At 41.7% G+C, this 17,375-nt stretch overlaps 1 protein-coding gene across 14 annotated transcripts in view; it reads left to right on the forward strand.

Annotated features, from left to right (window-relative positions):
- PTPRM (protein tyrosine phosphatase receptor type M) overlaps positions 1-17,375 on the forward strand; it is a 791,475-nt gene that overhangs the window by 232,188 nt on the left and 541,912 nt on the right. For all 14 annotated transcript variants that reach the window (XM_075585347.1, XM_075585335.1, XM_075585339.1 and 11 more), the window contains exons 4-5: positions 16,461-16,539; positions 17,176-17,291. In XM_075585347.1, coding sequence (XP_075441462.1) covers positions 16,461-16,539; positions 17,176-17,291 — 195 coding nt within the window. The remainder of the gene's footprint in view (positions 1-16,460; positions 16,540-17,175; positions 17,292-17,375) is intronic.

Genomic DNA, 17,375 nt, shown 5'->3' on the forward strand with positions numbered 1-17,375 from the left:
TTCTTGTTTCCCAAATGTATAACCTTACATTATCTGAATCTGTCATTTACCTCCCCAAGTGTCCAATCCAGTGTTTCCCAACTCTGGTCCTCAGGGAACCCCAACAGGTCAGTTCTTAAGGATATCCCTGTTCCAGCACAGGTGGGTCAATCAGCGGCTCAGTCATTTTGACTGAGCCACCTGTGCTGGAGCAGGAATATCCTTAAGACCTGACCTGTTGGGATTCCCTGAGGATCAGAGTTGGGAAGCACTGGTCCAGTCTATCCAAGTGCTTCTGCATCATGCTTTGATTTGACTAATTTGCACATCAGCAGAGATGGACACTTTGGTCTTTATACCAACCTCAAGATCATTCATTAAAAAGTTAAAAAGCAGGGGTCCTAGTACCTATCCTTAAACCAGTTTTCAATCCAAGTGCAAATATTTTTACTGTGACAAATGTCCTTTATTTTGTACACTAACCTCGTGTGGCAACGTACCAGAGCATTTGCTAAATCAAAGTAGACAACATCAGCTGCATTACCCTGGTGTAAATTCCTACTTACCTCCTCAAAGAAACAAATCAGGTTAGTTTGGCACAACCTATCCTTCAGAAATCCATGCAGACTATTACTAATAATTTTGTTAACTATTATTAGGTATTCCTGAATATTTTCCCATACTAAACCTTCAAGTAGCTTCCCAATTAATAATGTCAGGCTTACAGGTCTGTAATTCCCCGGTTATGATCTTGCTCCCTTTTTAAATATAGGCACCATATCTGCTTTACGCCAATCTTGTGGTACTGACTATGTGGGAATGGAGTCCTTGAATATTAAATATAATAGTTTAGCTATTACTTGACTTGGCTCCTTAAGAAACATTAAACTGTATATGGTCAAAACTTTTTCAAGAAATGAAAATCCTTCACTGAAAGGGTAGTAAATGCATGTGAAAGTAGCTGAGATGGTAGTAATTTAAAGAATTTTAGAACAAATTAGCACAGAGGAACCGTACAGTTTAAGAAATTGGGGTTAAAAGCCAAAAGAGATCTAAAATTTGGGTTGAGCGCACTGGTTTCTATTTACTTTTAATGCGTCTGTAACTACTGTAGCAGTGGATTTTGTTGTTTCATTGGCAGAATACATTCCATTGTCTGATAATAAGACTAATCCAAATCAAATCGTCTAAATTTAACAGAGGTTGAACTACTTGATGGACGAATGTCTTTTTTTTTTTTTTCAACCTCATCTACTATGGGACTAATGTTGGCAAGTCCTTATCAAAGCCTCTCCACTGCAAAGCTGGCGGAAGAGAAAGTACCAGATTCATCCATGGAAAAAAATGTGGCGGAAAGTTGAAGAAATATTTCCTTGATGGGTGCTGATTTTTTGCACCAGCTTTCCAGACAGGAGCCTTCCATGCATATCTCATTCTGCATGTAAAACTTGGGGAAAGATAAGGAACCTTATCAATCTGCTGTAAATAAATTACGTGGTAATGCAAACACAGTATTATGGTTTACAGGCCAATCATGTCCATACATATGGAGGTGTGCGCTATATCGTTGAGTGACACCTGTGCATACATAAATATATACATTAGGGATCCTCCCTAGAGAATTTCTAAAGGGGCATCCAGGCCCATGACAGCTTTCCTGTGCCCAGGACCGAAGTTGTGATGTGGACCCCAAACTGCTGAACGCAAAGAGGGTCGGTGCAGGCAGGTTGTTGAGCAGTGGGGAGGGGCATGTTGACGTGTTGATGGGCAGTGGGTGGGGGTCACTGGCAGGTTCAGTGGTAGGGGGACAGCCTATGTAGTGGTAGGTGGGTTGCCAGGGGCCTTACTGTTCAGCGGGAGGTAGACCCACATGTGCAGGGTAGGATTCTGCAGGGGCCCGGGGAAACTTGTCCCCACTCTCCCCACTGGTTGGCAACGTACAGGGCACCATAACAGTCACAGAGGTAAATAATTAACTATAAACATTAAAGAGCCCTTACTTGGGTATTCTGTGCATTTTACACTGCATGTGTCCAAAGGATTTTAATACAGTAAGTAGTGCGATTTATTCTAAACTGTCCATATTGCTTCATAACACAGCAGAGACTAGCCGTCTTATGAAAGAGACCCAAATTCAGCCGCATGGATATTAATCTTAATTTTTTTGCAGCATTTAACTGAAAATTCATGTGTTGATGTTGCATCTCTTCACATAACATAACTAAAATCATATCTTGGATGTCCCTTCTTTTAGTTGAGCGATACATTTACTTTAATGAATTCTGTTTTATCCCTGCAATCAGCCGGGTTCAGCAAGAGTTTGCAGTGGTTTAAAAGTACTGTACATGCTTTTTTCAGAGTTATACTAAAGTCAGATTAAGACAGGGTTACATTATTTTATACTTAATAGACATTTCATTGGATGTTTAATACTATTTTCATTTTTTTATATTCTGTACACTGGATAAAGTTCTGGATTTATACCAAAGGTAGAATAAATGTAACACTCCCTCAAAATAATGCATTACACGTACTGTAATTCTTGTTTCACTGTACATCTCTGTTTGACAGTTTTTGACTATCTGGGTAGTTACAGTAAGTAAATTACAGACTATGGGAATATTTGTTTAGTAGAGTAGTACAATATATGCTTAAAATGGGAAGATGTTAATGGGAAGGGAACTTATGGTAATTGTGGGAAAAGCAACTATTCTTTTGGACTGATAAATTGTTGGCAATTTGAATCCTTAAAAAAAAACTAAAGTTTTCAGTGGTTCCATCTCACAAGTGTAGAGCCTAATGAATATTCACTAAAGTGTAGGAGTTGATGAATGTAGTTTACATTTACCAGATTGGAAACATATAATTAAAAAAAGAAGAATCTGTGAACTTTAAATGCATGTTCCTATCACAATTTATTCATTGCGGGAATGAATTATGCAGTCTTCATACGACAGTCTGTGGGCCATTCTCGATGGAAATCGAAACACAACAAATTGCAGGTTAATTATCATTCATTGCAATTTTAACTGGAAATCATCCTGTGATTAGGAAACATGACATCACAGCATTATATGAATAATCATTTTAATTTGGACCACTAAATTAAAAAAAAGTTAAAAAATCAGTTTCGGAATCTTTATGGAAAAGAAAACAACTATTTAAGTGTCAAAAGGGGAAAAATAGGATTATATTGTATCTAAGTTTTTATTGGAATGATTTTTTCATATTCCTTAGAAACATTTATGCTTCATATCAACATGGAAATACTTTACTACAGATTTTTTTTTTTTTTTTGTGTTACTGATTTGAAGAGAATTGACAAGGGAGAGGGAGCGGCTCAGTGAGTAAAGACACTGAGATTGCTGCAGGGGAGCCTGGTTCAATTCCCGGTGTCGGCTCCTTGTGACCTTGGGCAAGTCACTTTATCTCCCTGTGTCTCAGGCACCAAAAAATAGATTGTAAGCTCTGGGACCTGTGCCTGCAAAATGTCTCTGTAAAGCGCTACGTACAATTAGCAGCGCTATACAAGAACATGCTATTATTATTATTGAATATTTTAGAAGATTAATACTCAGTGCTCACCTTTGTAAAGAATTGAAATATAGAATTATTTAAAAATTGACACTTTAAGTCTATGTTGTACAGCTCGTTTCAACGCCCAGAAGCTCCATTTGCATCATTAAAAGCTGAAGAATTTCTTAGACATCAGAATTATATGGTATATGAGTATCTATTTAAGCTGCTTTATTAGAATTAAACAATCTTATTAACATTGCCCTAGTATGTACTACTTGAACTGCTCCTCTTTGAAGCAGCTACCCGTAAAAGACCATGCTAGTGTTCCTCCGGGAGAATTCGCTATCCGGAGAAATTTGTAGCCATTCTTCTTAGCACTTTAATGAAACAGTAATATGGACCTCAACGAAAAAATTAAAGAGAATGTTACACTTCATAGCAATGTTCCCCTTGTTCACCGGAATGATGCTGCCAGTACAGTGCACAAGAATGAGGGGAAATGTTTGCTGGATTTCGCAGTTTAGAGATAAGGAGTGATACAGGCACACGGACTTAAATTATGCAAAATGTATTTTGCCAAACAGTTCAACGTTTCAGCTGTATAATATACAGTAGCCTATATAGTAAAAACCACATACATATTTATTTATGGTGGGGGTCACTGGCAGGTTGTTGAGTGGTAGGGGGGACAGCCTATGCAGTGGTAGGAGGGCTGCCAGGGGCCTTACTGTTCAGCAGGGAGGTAGGATTCTGCATGGGCCCGGGGACACATACAGAGCACACACATTCTGCATGGGTCCGAGGACACATACAGACACATACAGGGCCAGCCTTCTCCTGTCTTGTCGCCTTTAAAATCACATTTTTCTCCTGCAGCACTATTCAAAATGGCCATACAGGTATCGAACCCATGACCCTTCATACACTAGTAGCGATTCTCTACCTGCTACACCATGAAAGGCAGCTAAGTATTTTGTTCATCTTTACACAGTGCCTGCATTTCCCTCCTTCCTTTCGCAGCTTAGGGACAGGAGACATCTTCGTCTGCCATGGGGGAAATAGCTTAAAAACTGAGCAATTGTAACATAGCCAAATAATTGTTTTGGTTCTATTGACATGTTTGTTGTAAAGTTCTTGTATCTCATTATTTCTAAACCTGGGGATGCTGGAGTCTTAAAATGAGACTTAAAGTGACATAGAAAGTGAAAAGCAAAAAGAAGGGCATAGAAAAATGTACAGATGAGGTCACAGAGAGTGAAGGAGAGATAATAGCAAAGAGAAAGAAGAACGTTACCCGCATGACCATCCGAATTCATATCATTCATTAAATTGAATCCTTATTTTTGAAGGGTATGCCAAACTGTCAGACCTAGCTCAACTTGCTTTATGCACCATGTACAGAATGGGGGGTCCCAGACAATCAAAGGCAAATCAATTGCTTTTGGTTGGACCTAGTTCGGGTACCAATGTAGTAACTGGATTCTTTACGTGGAGATGCACGCATTTGTTTTCGTTATGCTGTGATAAAGAAGACTTAATTGAGTCCCTGCAAGGCCGCCGACAGAGGGGAGAGCCGAGACAACTGTCCTGGGCCCTGAGGCAGCGGGGGTTCCGACCTCTGGCCAGGCCCCAGCTGCCCCAGAGCCACCGCTCTGCATCCGGCTGCTGGGCCCCAGCTTCCGCCACCCCCCTTGCAGCAGGCCTCTCTGCGCTGCTGTTGTGGCTTTCCGTGTAGGCCCTGCCCCTGCAGATCGTCAGCTGGACTGCATGGCTCCGAAGGTGCGGGTCTGCTATTGGGGGAGAGGGGGAAGGGGGAGGGGAGAATGTGCCGGAAGTATTGTGTGATGTGCAGTGGGGGTGGGGGATGTGATGTTCAGTGGGGAGGGGGGTATCTGATGTGCAGGCAGGAGGGGTATGTGATGTGCAGGGGAGTATTATGTGTGATGTGTAGTGGGGGGGGGGGTGATGTTCAGAGGGGATTATGTGTGATGTGCAGTGGGGGGGAATGTGATGTGCAGGGGAGTATTATGTGTGATGTGCAGTGGGGGGGTTGATGTTCAGAGGGGATTATGTGTGATGTGCAGTGGGGGGGAATGGGATGTGCAGGGGAGTATTATGTGATGTGCAGTGTGGTGGGGGATGTACGGAGAGTATTATGTGTGGTGTGCACTGGGGGGGAATGTGACGTGCAGTGGGGGGAATGTGACGTGCAGTGGCGGGGGGGATGTGATGTGCAGGGGAGTATTATGTGATGTGCAGTGTGATGGGGGTGTGTGATGTGCAAGGGAGCATTATGGATGTGATGTGCGAGAGAGTATTATGTGTGATGTGCAGTGGGGATTATGTGTGATGTGCAGTAGGGGGGAGGATGTGCGGGGAGTATTGTCTGATGTGCAGTGGGGGGGATGTGCTGTGCAAGGGAGTATTACGGATGTGATGTTCAGGGGTGTATTATGTGTGATGTGCAGTGGGGGGGGGATGTGCAGAGGGGATTATGAGTGATGTGCAGGGGGGATGTAATGTGGAGTGGCGGGGGGGATGTGATGTGCATGGGAGTATTATGTGATGTGATGTGCAGGGGGGCTGATGTGGAGTAGTGGGTATTATATGTATGGGAGAAGGGTGTGGGGGCATGTGGGAGAGATAGAGGGGGGTGTTGCTAAGCCGCCGACACTGGGGGTGGGTGGGGTGTAAGACGGGAAGGGGCAGTGGAAACTGTAGTCCTGGGCCCCAGGAAAGCTGTCTGCAGCCCTGAGACCCTTGATAGAGTAGCAGATCGTACATCATAGGAAAAGCTTTTTCAGGGATAATGAAGGGGATTTTTGGTCTCCCATAGACTTAGGTATTAGGTTTAGGGATATTTTTCAGGGATAGAGTAAAAATATGACATTTCTAAGAAAATTAAGCGGCGTGTACCTCATAAATAGGAAAAATGAGCCGGTTCAAGGAACACATCAACCCAACAGTGGGATTATTTTTTGTCATCAGGTGTCATGATTTGCACATTTTTAATGTATTTTGTTACATACCACCCAGCAGTTGTGCATCTTATATAAATATTGATGTACTGTAGAGAGCCCTTTAAAATATAGAATTGTGTAATAACTGATCTGTACTACATTTTGTATGTCAACAACTTTGGAATCAGTATTGCATGTTTTCCAATTTTCTATATTATATACCAACCGTGACTCCAGTTATACAGTATGTAAGCTGTATCCCCACGGGAATGTGCATGTGCAAAGCTATGAGTCGAACTTACATTATAAAGCAAGCATTACAAATGTTACAGTTCATTCATTTTCATCTTATTGCAACTTCAACATTTGTTACCAACAAAAACACAATACTATTATGTGTTGTTATTCTGTTAATTAATATTTACATGCATGTGGTTCTACATTTATTTGAACTCATCATCATTTTTTTCCAGTAAACAAAAATTGTTTTTAAGGCACCCACATCTTTTGACACTACTTGTAGGTTGACCTTTGCCAGTCTGAGACCTTTCTTTTAAATGAGGAGTATGGGGAATAAACTAGTATAGATAGAGCCTGCCATTACCATTCCAACTTCATGTTTTCACTTCTAAAGTACTGTAGCCATAACGACAAAGCACACATAATTAAACGCCTGCCTCGTACACTTTTTAACTCAAGAGGAATCCAAAACCCATTTTTCTTACCTTAGTAGAACTAGGGGGTCCCTGCCTAATAAGTGTTAAGCAAATAAAAATGCCACTTGTGAGCACATTCGGTTGTCTGAAATAAGGTTTGCAGCCCTGCCTTTCTCCATTAGCTCTTAGCACACAATGCTTCCACTGCAGCCAGGGATTCTGGGTAATGACATGCAAATGAGCACTCAGCGTGTCACCTTTTTGCTTCTTGTCTATTTTAACATGGACCCCTAGAAGTTGCTAACAAATACTACCTTGTCAGGTCTGCAATATTGAATGTTCCCTAATCAATAGGGTTTCTCTTATACTGTCTTGCTGGAATTAAGTTGTTTCAACAATGTTTTGTAATCTGGTGTCTCTAGAAAAAGATGTACAGTGTTAGGAATGGAAAGTCCTAGTCATTATTACTTTACTGCAACAAGTGAATTTCACCATAATGTATTTATAATGAACATTCCATGCGTTGTGTACCGATGCCAATTAATTTCCGCAAGCTGTCTTCTGCTTTAATAGAAAAAAAGGTTGGGCATTATGTCTCGGTGCATAAGAAACAAAAGATAAGAGTCACAGTTATTGGAAAGTGACAATTCCAAAAATGTGTTTTCGACGTAGAGTATCCATAATTGCATGTTTTGTTTTTTTTTTTCAACATTCTGTTTATTGGTTTTTCAGAATATAACATACAGTTGTCACATGAGAACCGTAAAAAAGCGTTCCGTAGGACATACACCATTCATACAGACATGGGGGAGGGAAGACTGGAGGGTATTGGAGTGGGGAGGGGGGGCAGAGGAGGTATTTTTAGTGTGCAATATTCTCCACTCTTATTTAGATGATCTAGGATCACGCCCATCTTGGTCCTGGTGGCACTGGGTGGTGGGGAGGTGGGTGTCCAACCTCCCCGGACGACCTTGTGTGGCGGGGCTACTGTCACCCTCGTGTGCTACTAACATCAGCTCCTGGCTACCATCCAAGGAGAACTCACCTGCTATTATCAAAGCCAGATGGAGGCATTGCTCACCCCTGGGATGTCCGTCTGTGCCAGCCAAGGCAGCCAGACTTTTTGAAACTTTGGGCCAGTGTCGTTGACCAGACTCGTCAACTTTTCCATCTGGCAAACAAACCAAATTCTGTTCCGAATTTTGTCTAGTGATGGAATTGTATTCTGCTTCCACAATGCTGCAGTCTCACACCTCATGGTCGTGGCAAAGTGTGCAATTAATTTGTTCCCTGATCTAGACACTTCATTCATTGGTTTACCTAATAGGAACACCCACGGGTCTAGCTGAATTTTGAGGCCCAAAAAGAGCCTCTGTAGCCAATCCCTAATTTGGATCCACACGGGTCTGAGTCGTGGGCAAGACCACAGCATGTGTACCAGATCCCCCTGTTCCCCGCACTGCCTAGGGCAGAGCGGGGAAGCTCCCACTACGAATTTTGCCAATCTAACTGGGGTGAGGTACCACCTCATTAATACTTTATATGAGTTCTCCTTTAATGTCGTACAGATCGAGCTGCTAGCCGCAGCTTTGCAAATCGCTGTCCAGTCTTCGTCCTCTAGTGGCCCTGTCAAGTCTGTTTCCCATTGTGTCATGAACCTGGGTTTCTGTGTGCCGTCGATGTCAGAACCGACCACCTCCCTGTACAAAGCAGAGATGAGTCCCCGTGTTTCGGTGACCCGACCACAGAGCTTCTCGAAATTGGTTAGCGGTGGTCTGTTTACGTGTTTGGTGTAAAATGCCCGGACCTGGAGGTATCTAAAGAATTCTGTGTTGGGTATGCCAGTGTCTGACTGTAATAGATCAAATGGTTTGATGGTGTCTCGCCCCTCCAGGTCCTTTAGTCGTTGTAGCCCCCTATTTTGCCATAATGTGAAGTTCTTACCGTCTAGCCCTGGAGCAAAGTCTGGATTTCCATATAAGGGAGCCATCAAGGTGTGTTTTGAGGTTAATGAGTGATTATTTTTGGCTGCCTCCCAGACCGATAGCGAGTTGAGCATTGAGGCCAGCGGATCCTTTAAGTCTTTTAATCTAGATTTGGGGTACCAAATTAAATCCTTGATCTCCAACGGGGTGCACACTTCCAGCGCCACCCATCGTCTCAGATCTGGATTCCCATGCCACTGGGTGATTTGGCATAATTGGGCTGCCTTATAATATGCCAACAGACTCGGCACCGCCAAGCCCCCGGCCTCTCTGGATCTTTGCATAATTGTCATTTTTACCCGTGGTGTCTTATTTTGCCAAATAAATTTTGTGACTGAGTTTTGTAATGCCTTGATCTCTGATCGTACCACCGGTATCGGAAGAGTTTGGAACAGATATGATAAACGGGGGAGAAGGTTCATCTTGACACAATATATTCTACCAATCCAAGAGATTCCGTAAGTGGACCATACTTTGAGTTCCCTTGTCAGAGCTCTTAAAAGCTTTCGGTAGTTCAGACGACAGAGAAGCCCAATGCTACATCCAACATGACAGAAATACACAGTAAAATACTTATATACAGGCATACCCCGCTTTAAGTACACTCACTTTAAGTACACTCGCGAGTAAGTACATATCGCCCAATAGGCAAACGGCAGCTCACGCATGCGCCTGTCATCACGTCCTGAACAGCAATACCGGCTCCCTAACTGTACCGAAGCTGTGCGCAAGCGGGGAGACTATAGAGCCTGTTACAAATGCGTTATTTACATCAGTTATGCACGTATTTAACGATTGCAGAACAGTACATGCATCGATAAGTGGAAAAAAGGTAGTGCTTCACTTTAAGTACATTTTCGCTTTACATACATGCTCCGGTCCCATTGCGTACGTTAATGCGGGGTATGCCTGTATTCTCTTGAAGTAGGGTCATTTAGTTTAACCCTTTGGCCAAAGCGTTGTAAGCTTGCGAGCCACGTCAAGGCAGACACCTGTTCGCAAGTCCTAACACTACCAGAATAAAATACTAATATACCTCAATTAGGATTAAAATTCTCATTTACCTCTATTAGGAGGGAGAAAGACCACAGTGGGTCTATATCCAACAGAATGAGGCACTTGCAAACTAGGGAAGTGGGGAGGGGCGGGCTTAAAACCTGGGAAGGAGGAGCCACTAACCTCCACCAGCTGGAACAGCTGAGAATGGGTTAACAAAACACAGAACCCCAGTAAGCTCTTTTTGGGAACCCCTGAGCCCCCCCTGAGCTTTCGGTAGTTCGCCTGGTAGAGGGTGGAGCTCTGTTTAGTAAGATGTACCCCTAGGTACTTTATTGCCTTAGGCTGCCATAGAAAGTTCAAATTGATTTCTATTAATTTCTCCACTTCTCTCGGGATGTTCAAGCTGAGCGCCTCGGATTTAGCCTGATTCATTTTAAAACCCGAGATTCTGCTGAATCTTTCCAGAAGGGCGAACAGATTGGGTAGCGAGGTGAGCGGCTTTGTCAGTGTCAAGATGATATCATCCGCGTATAGAGCTACTTTATGTTCCTGTGTGTGGATTTGGATTCCCGCTATGTCTGGGTTGCTACGGATGTGTGCTGCTAGCGGTTCCACGCATAGGGCGAACAGCAAGGACGAGAGTGGGCAGCCCTGCCTGGTTCCGCTTTTGATTTTAAACAGCTCCGACGGGAAGCCTTGGTGTACCACCATGGCAGCCTGGGTCGTATATAATGCTTTTATTGTCCCTAGTATTTTTCCTCTGAACCCGAACGCTCCAAGCGTAGACTCCATATATGGCCAGTCAATCCTGTCGAAGGCTTTCTCCGCGTCTAAGCTTTCTCCGCGTCTATTATTCTTCTGGTATTGTCGGCCGCCTGTCTGTCCCTAATAAAGCCAACCTGACCTGGGTGAATAAGCCTTGGCAGGACTGCATAATTGCATGTTTTAAATAATAAGACTCGAGGCTGGGAAAATAAGAACAATTACAAGAAGGGAATAAAAACAAGGGGCATAGCTGAATACTACAGAAAGCGCTTCCCAGGACACTTTGGCCAGTATGTTCTAGTATTAATAAGGATAAAACACTGGAAACTTCTGTCTCTAGTGACATGGTTTTTCAGTACATTTTAAGACGTCAATCCGTGCTGTTTGAACTTTTTTTAAAGTTCGTTTTTAACTCCGTTCAATCCCGAGGGGATCCGGTGGCAGGGAAATAAAATGTTTGCGGGTGTTTTTTTGCCTATAAATTAATGGGAAAACAACATGACATCGCAGTCACCCAAAAGAAAGCTGTGACATCATCTCAGGAAGGCAGTGCAGCTTCCAACAAAAATCGGCAGAGTCCCGGGGACCATATTGAATACTTGTCTACAAGTTGTAAATGTTTATTTTCTCTGCACCGTGGGGGTCCTTCTGTTTAGCCAGGGGCCACTCAGATTGAATACAGCTTAAAAAAAAAAATGTTTGTGGAGGGTTTGGTGCTATAATGGAAGGTCTTGCTACATGTTAGATTTATTAACCAGTGGTAAGTTTTAAGAGGCCTTACATCCCATTCTTTTTAGTAACCTTGTCGCTCAGCAACTGTTTGCACAAACTTCACCTTTGGGAATGTTGCCACTTTGCATTTTATTTATAAAAACTCCGAAAATAATTCTACCCATGAGAATCTGAATAATAGCGAGCAAGATTTTCTTTTGAAACCTCCAGTTTGTCCTTCATGTGCACTGACTGTACACGTGAAAAAACAGACCTAGCTGGGGACATAGGAAACAAAGTTAAGAGTCACTGTGCATAGCAAAAACTAAAAATGTCGTGAACAGTGAGAAAAATATGTTTTCAAAGTAGAGCATCCGGAACTGCACATTTTGAAATACACAGGCTCAGATCCACAACAGGGAGCCATGTCTTAGAGCGCCTCAAGTCTTATTCACATGCATGGAAGTAAAGCAGCCTTTTGTGGATCTGGGTCCAAGCCTAGGAGAATAAGGGCAAATACAAGAAGCAAAACAAGGGCAGTAACGGAGCACTGTAAACTTCGCTCTAGTGACATTTGTAGGGTCCTTTACAGGTGTTGACATGCCACATTTTTGTGTGCATTAAATAGACAAAATAGCTGTTTTATTTTAATACGTAGCTCCAAATATCTGATTGTTGAAGAAATTGTCATTTGACAACTTTCATTTGAAGTATTTCTTTTTATAAGCGGCAGATCTAAGTGTTAGTTTAGAAGGGACATCATATTTTCATTATTCTAGAAAAGTGACTTGCTGCCTGTGGTCTCACATTCGGAGTGGTTAAGATAACATGAAGCGAGCCCTGTGCTCACAGCTGGGGAAAGTGGCAAGGATGAAAAGCTCATTTTGCTCTTCAGTGATGCAGGGGAGGATCAGTGCACTGGTACTGTACGTCCCTACCCTGTTTCCTATTTGGCAGACATCTGATGTATAGCTTGTGTGAGGCATCTCTCACAGGCATTCAGCCTAACAAACTGTCAGGGAATTAAAGCAGTACTTTGAGCGTATTGTTTTCCGTTGGGCCTGCAATAAATATGCTTTGCAGACTCCTCTGGCAATGATCGGAGAATCCTACACAGAGTGTATGAGGAAAAGAAGCAGGAAAGCAAACTGTACCTACTGGACCACTTATCTGAAAAAAATAGGTAGCATTGTGGCCCTGAATTAATGCAGCAATACAGGTTTCATGTATTTCTTTTTATTTTTTAGTTACAGTGTTAAAAAAAAAAAACACTTGAGTCTTGGCTAAAGTATTTCAGACCTCCAACATTTTGCACACAAAAATAGGTACCACTGTAGTTCCTCTATTTGTGCTCAATGGAAATACTTCCAAGCAATTTATATTGAGCCCCCCTAACCTATGCAGCTTACCACACACAAATCACTTTATTTAGTGTGTACAATTGATCATATAGGACCCAAAATCAAATAGTGTACCTGCAAAATAGCTATAGTTGCAGGGTATGGTATTTTATATGCTACCTGCAGATGTCACGTCCAATATGATGAAATGCAAACTGACAAGGATAGAATGAAAATATCATCATTTCGCAACCCAAGAAAGTCATCGACCATAAATGATGGAAAACATAGCACTGTTTTAACACACTTTTTCTCACCAGAGATATATTGGATGTGTCAATGTTGTTTAAGTATACGTGCATTGGAATGCAAGGATAATGACTATCATTTATCTTTCAAGTTTTCTTAAATATGTAAGTTCTGAAAACTGAATCCAAGCTGAGAATACTATTAACACGACTAGCACATTTTTACAGATACAATATGTTTGATGTTTAAGAGTCATGTATGACATAATTACAGTAACCAAAGAAAGAATATACTGCACGTTTGCAGTGGTTGCAGCAGAGATTAAATGCAGTTAATAGAAAATCACGAGTAACCCCAAAGTGCTATTGGATTTATATGTTTTTTCAAGACAAAAAACTGATCAAGTATGTGATCAGGGTGAAAAACAGAGTGGAATTATACCATCAATGTTAGTTGGTGTAGGGAATGTGCGCAGAGGGTAACACACTGGAGATGTTTTTAGATGAAAATAACCGTAGGCTTTATAAGCCAGCAGCTTTAACCGGAAAACAGCTTCAAATCAGCAAACAAAATTAGAGCATAAAACAATAACTAGGCCTAACTCCACGTAGGGGACTGACTAATATTTCAGTAGTCCCTATCTGAGGGCTGGAACACTAGGCTTCTTACCAACTTTTTGACACAAGGCCAAAGAGAGGTACGTGTAGGCAGGGTGCTCTCCGCATCAGTTCAGGGTCTGTGGTGGTGTCTGTGGATTGCTCCCTCTGGCGGGTTCCAGGGACCGATGCTGCCTGGAACAGTCTCTCTTCCCCTGGGATCACTCTAGCAGCACAGACTCTTCTGTGCGAGAGATCCCCTGCAATCTGTGCAGCAGCCTTTTAAACATGCTTGATGAGCCAAGTGGAGATTGGTCAATTAACTCCTTCTGAAATTAACCAGCTAGGGAGCTGGACTCATCAGCAAAAGACAAGGCTTTATTTTGGAAGCCTTTAAGATGGAAAAGGCCCTGTTATAGTTGAGTTCATTGTTTGTTAATACTAGCATACAAACTAGAACTATAGAAACAATAAATCCCTGCACTGAAAACCCACAGTCCTATTTATGGAGACTGATGCACAAATAGATGAAGGGACTTGTCCAAGAGCACATACATTTGGTGCTGACTTATGACTCCGGGTCTCCCACTTCAGTGGTCAGTGCTCTTTCCACAATGTTGCATGTATTCCCTTGATCCTCAATGCCCTTGGAAGAAGTATTCGAACCTCCTAAAAGTTTCATTCACCGAGAATCTTCCTTGAATTTATTTTAATTCGACAATAACAAAACAACTAAAAGAAGTCTTACATTATGACCAGCAATTACACGAAATAAACCATTTGGCATCATTCTTATAGTTCAGTGGATGGTCAGGCGGTTGGAAAGAGGAAGGCAGGCATACTTTTCCCTACTAATGGCTTTTGTTTATGTCCTAGTGGTACAGTTATTCCCCCCCTGGTATCTTTATGAAATCTCGATGAATTGGGTCCCATCCACATGCTTATTGTATTCTACAAACGGCATTACATATTCCAGTTATTGATAAACTAACTAGATAAGCAAGAGGCCTTGAGCACTCTGCTGGTCTCATGTTGTGCACAATAGAACATTGCTGATATTAATGCATCTGTACAAACCGTTTCTCCTAACGGTTAAATCTCTTGGCTCCATTAATTTCTCCCTGGGATTTCATCATGGCATACTTGGCAAACACTGCAAGCCTTTTATTTATTTTTTTAACAAAAGACAAACAGAGCAGAAAGCTCTTTCATCTAGTCCACTAGCTTCACCTCAATTATAGTCTCCGTTCCTGCTAGGGTTGCTGCGAACATTACTATTCTGAAAGCTTATCTGTTTGCAGACTGTGTCAATGTTGTATTGTTGGTTAAATGGGACAATACTTACAGTAACATTGCAGCTCATCCTCCAGGTCCTAGCCTGAAACTTTAAATTTTGCAGTAATCATCAGTACTAAGCGCACTTCATACCATCAACGAGCTTTGACGAAACCCTACTGATTTGTAACAAACTAAAACTAAACACTCCGCACCACGCAAAAAATAAGAGAGAGGGGAAAAAAATCTGCAGTGGAGAAATATGTTAAATGTAATATTCCTGCTGTGGCGTTGTACTGTACATTTTTGACAAGTTGCAAGTTTTATTTTCTCCACATAGGAGCTGGTTCATGCTAAAACATGTTGGTACAGGACATATTTTTTAAGAAAAGTACAAAGCCAAATTTCAACAAAAATCATATATAAAAATATATTATTTTTCTTTTTAGATCATTTTGATGTTTGAATCTTAATATATTGTTTTCATGTACTTATAGCAATACTGTATAAGTGTTGTCCGTATTACATACAGATTAAACATCAAACGTAGAAATGTATGGCAGATAAAGAACCACTTGGTCCCCCTGCACTTTGTGAAAGCCCTTTATGGATTTGACGGTGTATCCCCTCTCTCCCTTCTCTCCTCCACGCTTTACATGTTGAGTTCCTTTCGTCTTTCCTGATAGGTTTTTACGATGCAGACCATGCACCAACAGGGAAACGTGAGCCTGGAAGGTTCACAGAGATTGCGTTTAACTGATTCATTTGTTCTGTTTTGGTAGACGGTGCTTGTATAGAGAAATCAGTACACATTAGGCGTAGAGGAAAGTTAATAAGCAGCTTCTTTACTAGCTGCATCATCAGTGAACAGCAATAATAACAATGTCACAAGATGGTGTCTAGCACAAACACAATCTAGTACCAGCAATTTGAGATGAGCTAACAACACGGTTCCACATAAAGAAGATGAAATATGGGTGCTCTGCTGGTTGAAGATAGAATAATCATATATGGAGTGCTGGAAGTCAAGCATGCCTATCAAGAAAACACCAAGTCAATTTAATGACCTAAAAAAATGTATCAAAAACACCGTCCAACGTTTCGTTGCAAAAGCCCTAACCCTGATGAAGGTGCTCTTGCTGCGAAACGTTGCATGCTGTTTTTGATAAAAAAAAGTTCTGGTCGTTAAATTGACTTTAGTTGTTTTCTTCATTGGTGTGCTTGACTTCAGTTTCACAGGTTGGTGTCTCCCATCCCATAATAGTGTCACTTTCAAAGTATGTCAAGCTTCACAGGACTTACAATGCAACACAATGCACCAGCAGGAGTAATACTGTTGGCTACATCTGCCTCTAGTAAAGAGGTCTTGTATGCCTGTTTCATTATTGACCCAATTACTTATTTTTACCTTGTTTGAAATATTCAGGTTTATTTTGAAGTGACCACCTCAGGACAGCACGGATATCTGGCTATTGATGAGGTGAAGGTTCTCGGGCATCCTTGCAGTAAGTAATAATACATTTATTAATGCAGGCAGCATGCATTATACATTACCGTATACAGTTGAATATGCTTTATTTCTACATTTGGATATTACCACATACTGTAGGTACTACGCCATGGGGTCTGACACTCCAGGGGCTCCATGACCTAGCAGCTACATCACAATCTAATGGCTTGTTTTTGTAGTGAGATCGTGTTCTCCAATCTCACAGCTCGTCAATGACAAGAGCGATGACGGGGTCTCGAGTGCCGGAGTGCAAAACTTAGCAATGCAATTGTCTGTTACAGTTTAACATATGAAACTGAACTTCAAGTAAATATTTGACTTGTTACTTGAGGTATTAAAAATGTGGGGGTTTTTTTAACGGAGACAGTGGAAAGCCTGTCCCTGCCATTTATTTTGGTCTTAGAATTGCACTTTTTTTTGTATAATTTCCTGACGGTTCTCTTCTTGAGTATGGCAACTAACCACATTCAACAAACATTGCAAGGGCAAAATCATCAATTGTTTTTGCATAACACAATTCTGTGTAACGTGCTTTGGTAAAAGTGGAAATATACATTATGCAAAGATTATATTGCCAACTATTGCATTGTTGACTTCTGACACGTTTGATCTGCTAATACTTTTTTCTTAGCCAAAACACCTCATTTTCTACGTGTTCAAAATGTGGATGTCAACGCTGGGCAATTTGCCACATTTCACTGCACGGCAAATGGAAAAACAACAGCAGGAGACAGGCTTTGGTTGCAGGTAAAATGTTTATTTTGTGAAACCGATATTGATGTGAAGATGTTCTGTAGACGAGTATTGATCAGCTGATTAGTAATGATTCCT

The sequence above is a fragment of the Ascaphus truei genome, chromosome 2, assembly GCF_040206685.1.
Source record: "Ascaphus truei isolate aAscTru1 chromosome 2, aAscTru1.hap1, whole genome shotgun sequence".
Taxonomy (NCBI): Eukaryota; Metazoa; Chordata; class Amphibia; order Anura; family Ascaphidae; genus Ascaphus; species Ascaphus truei.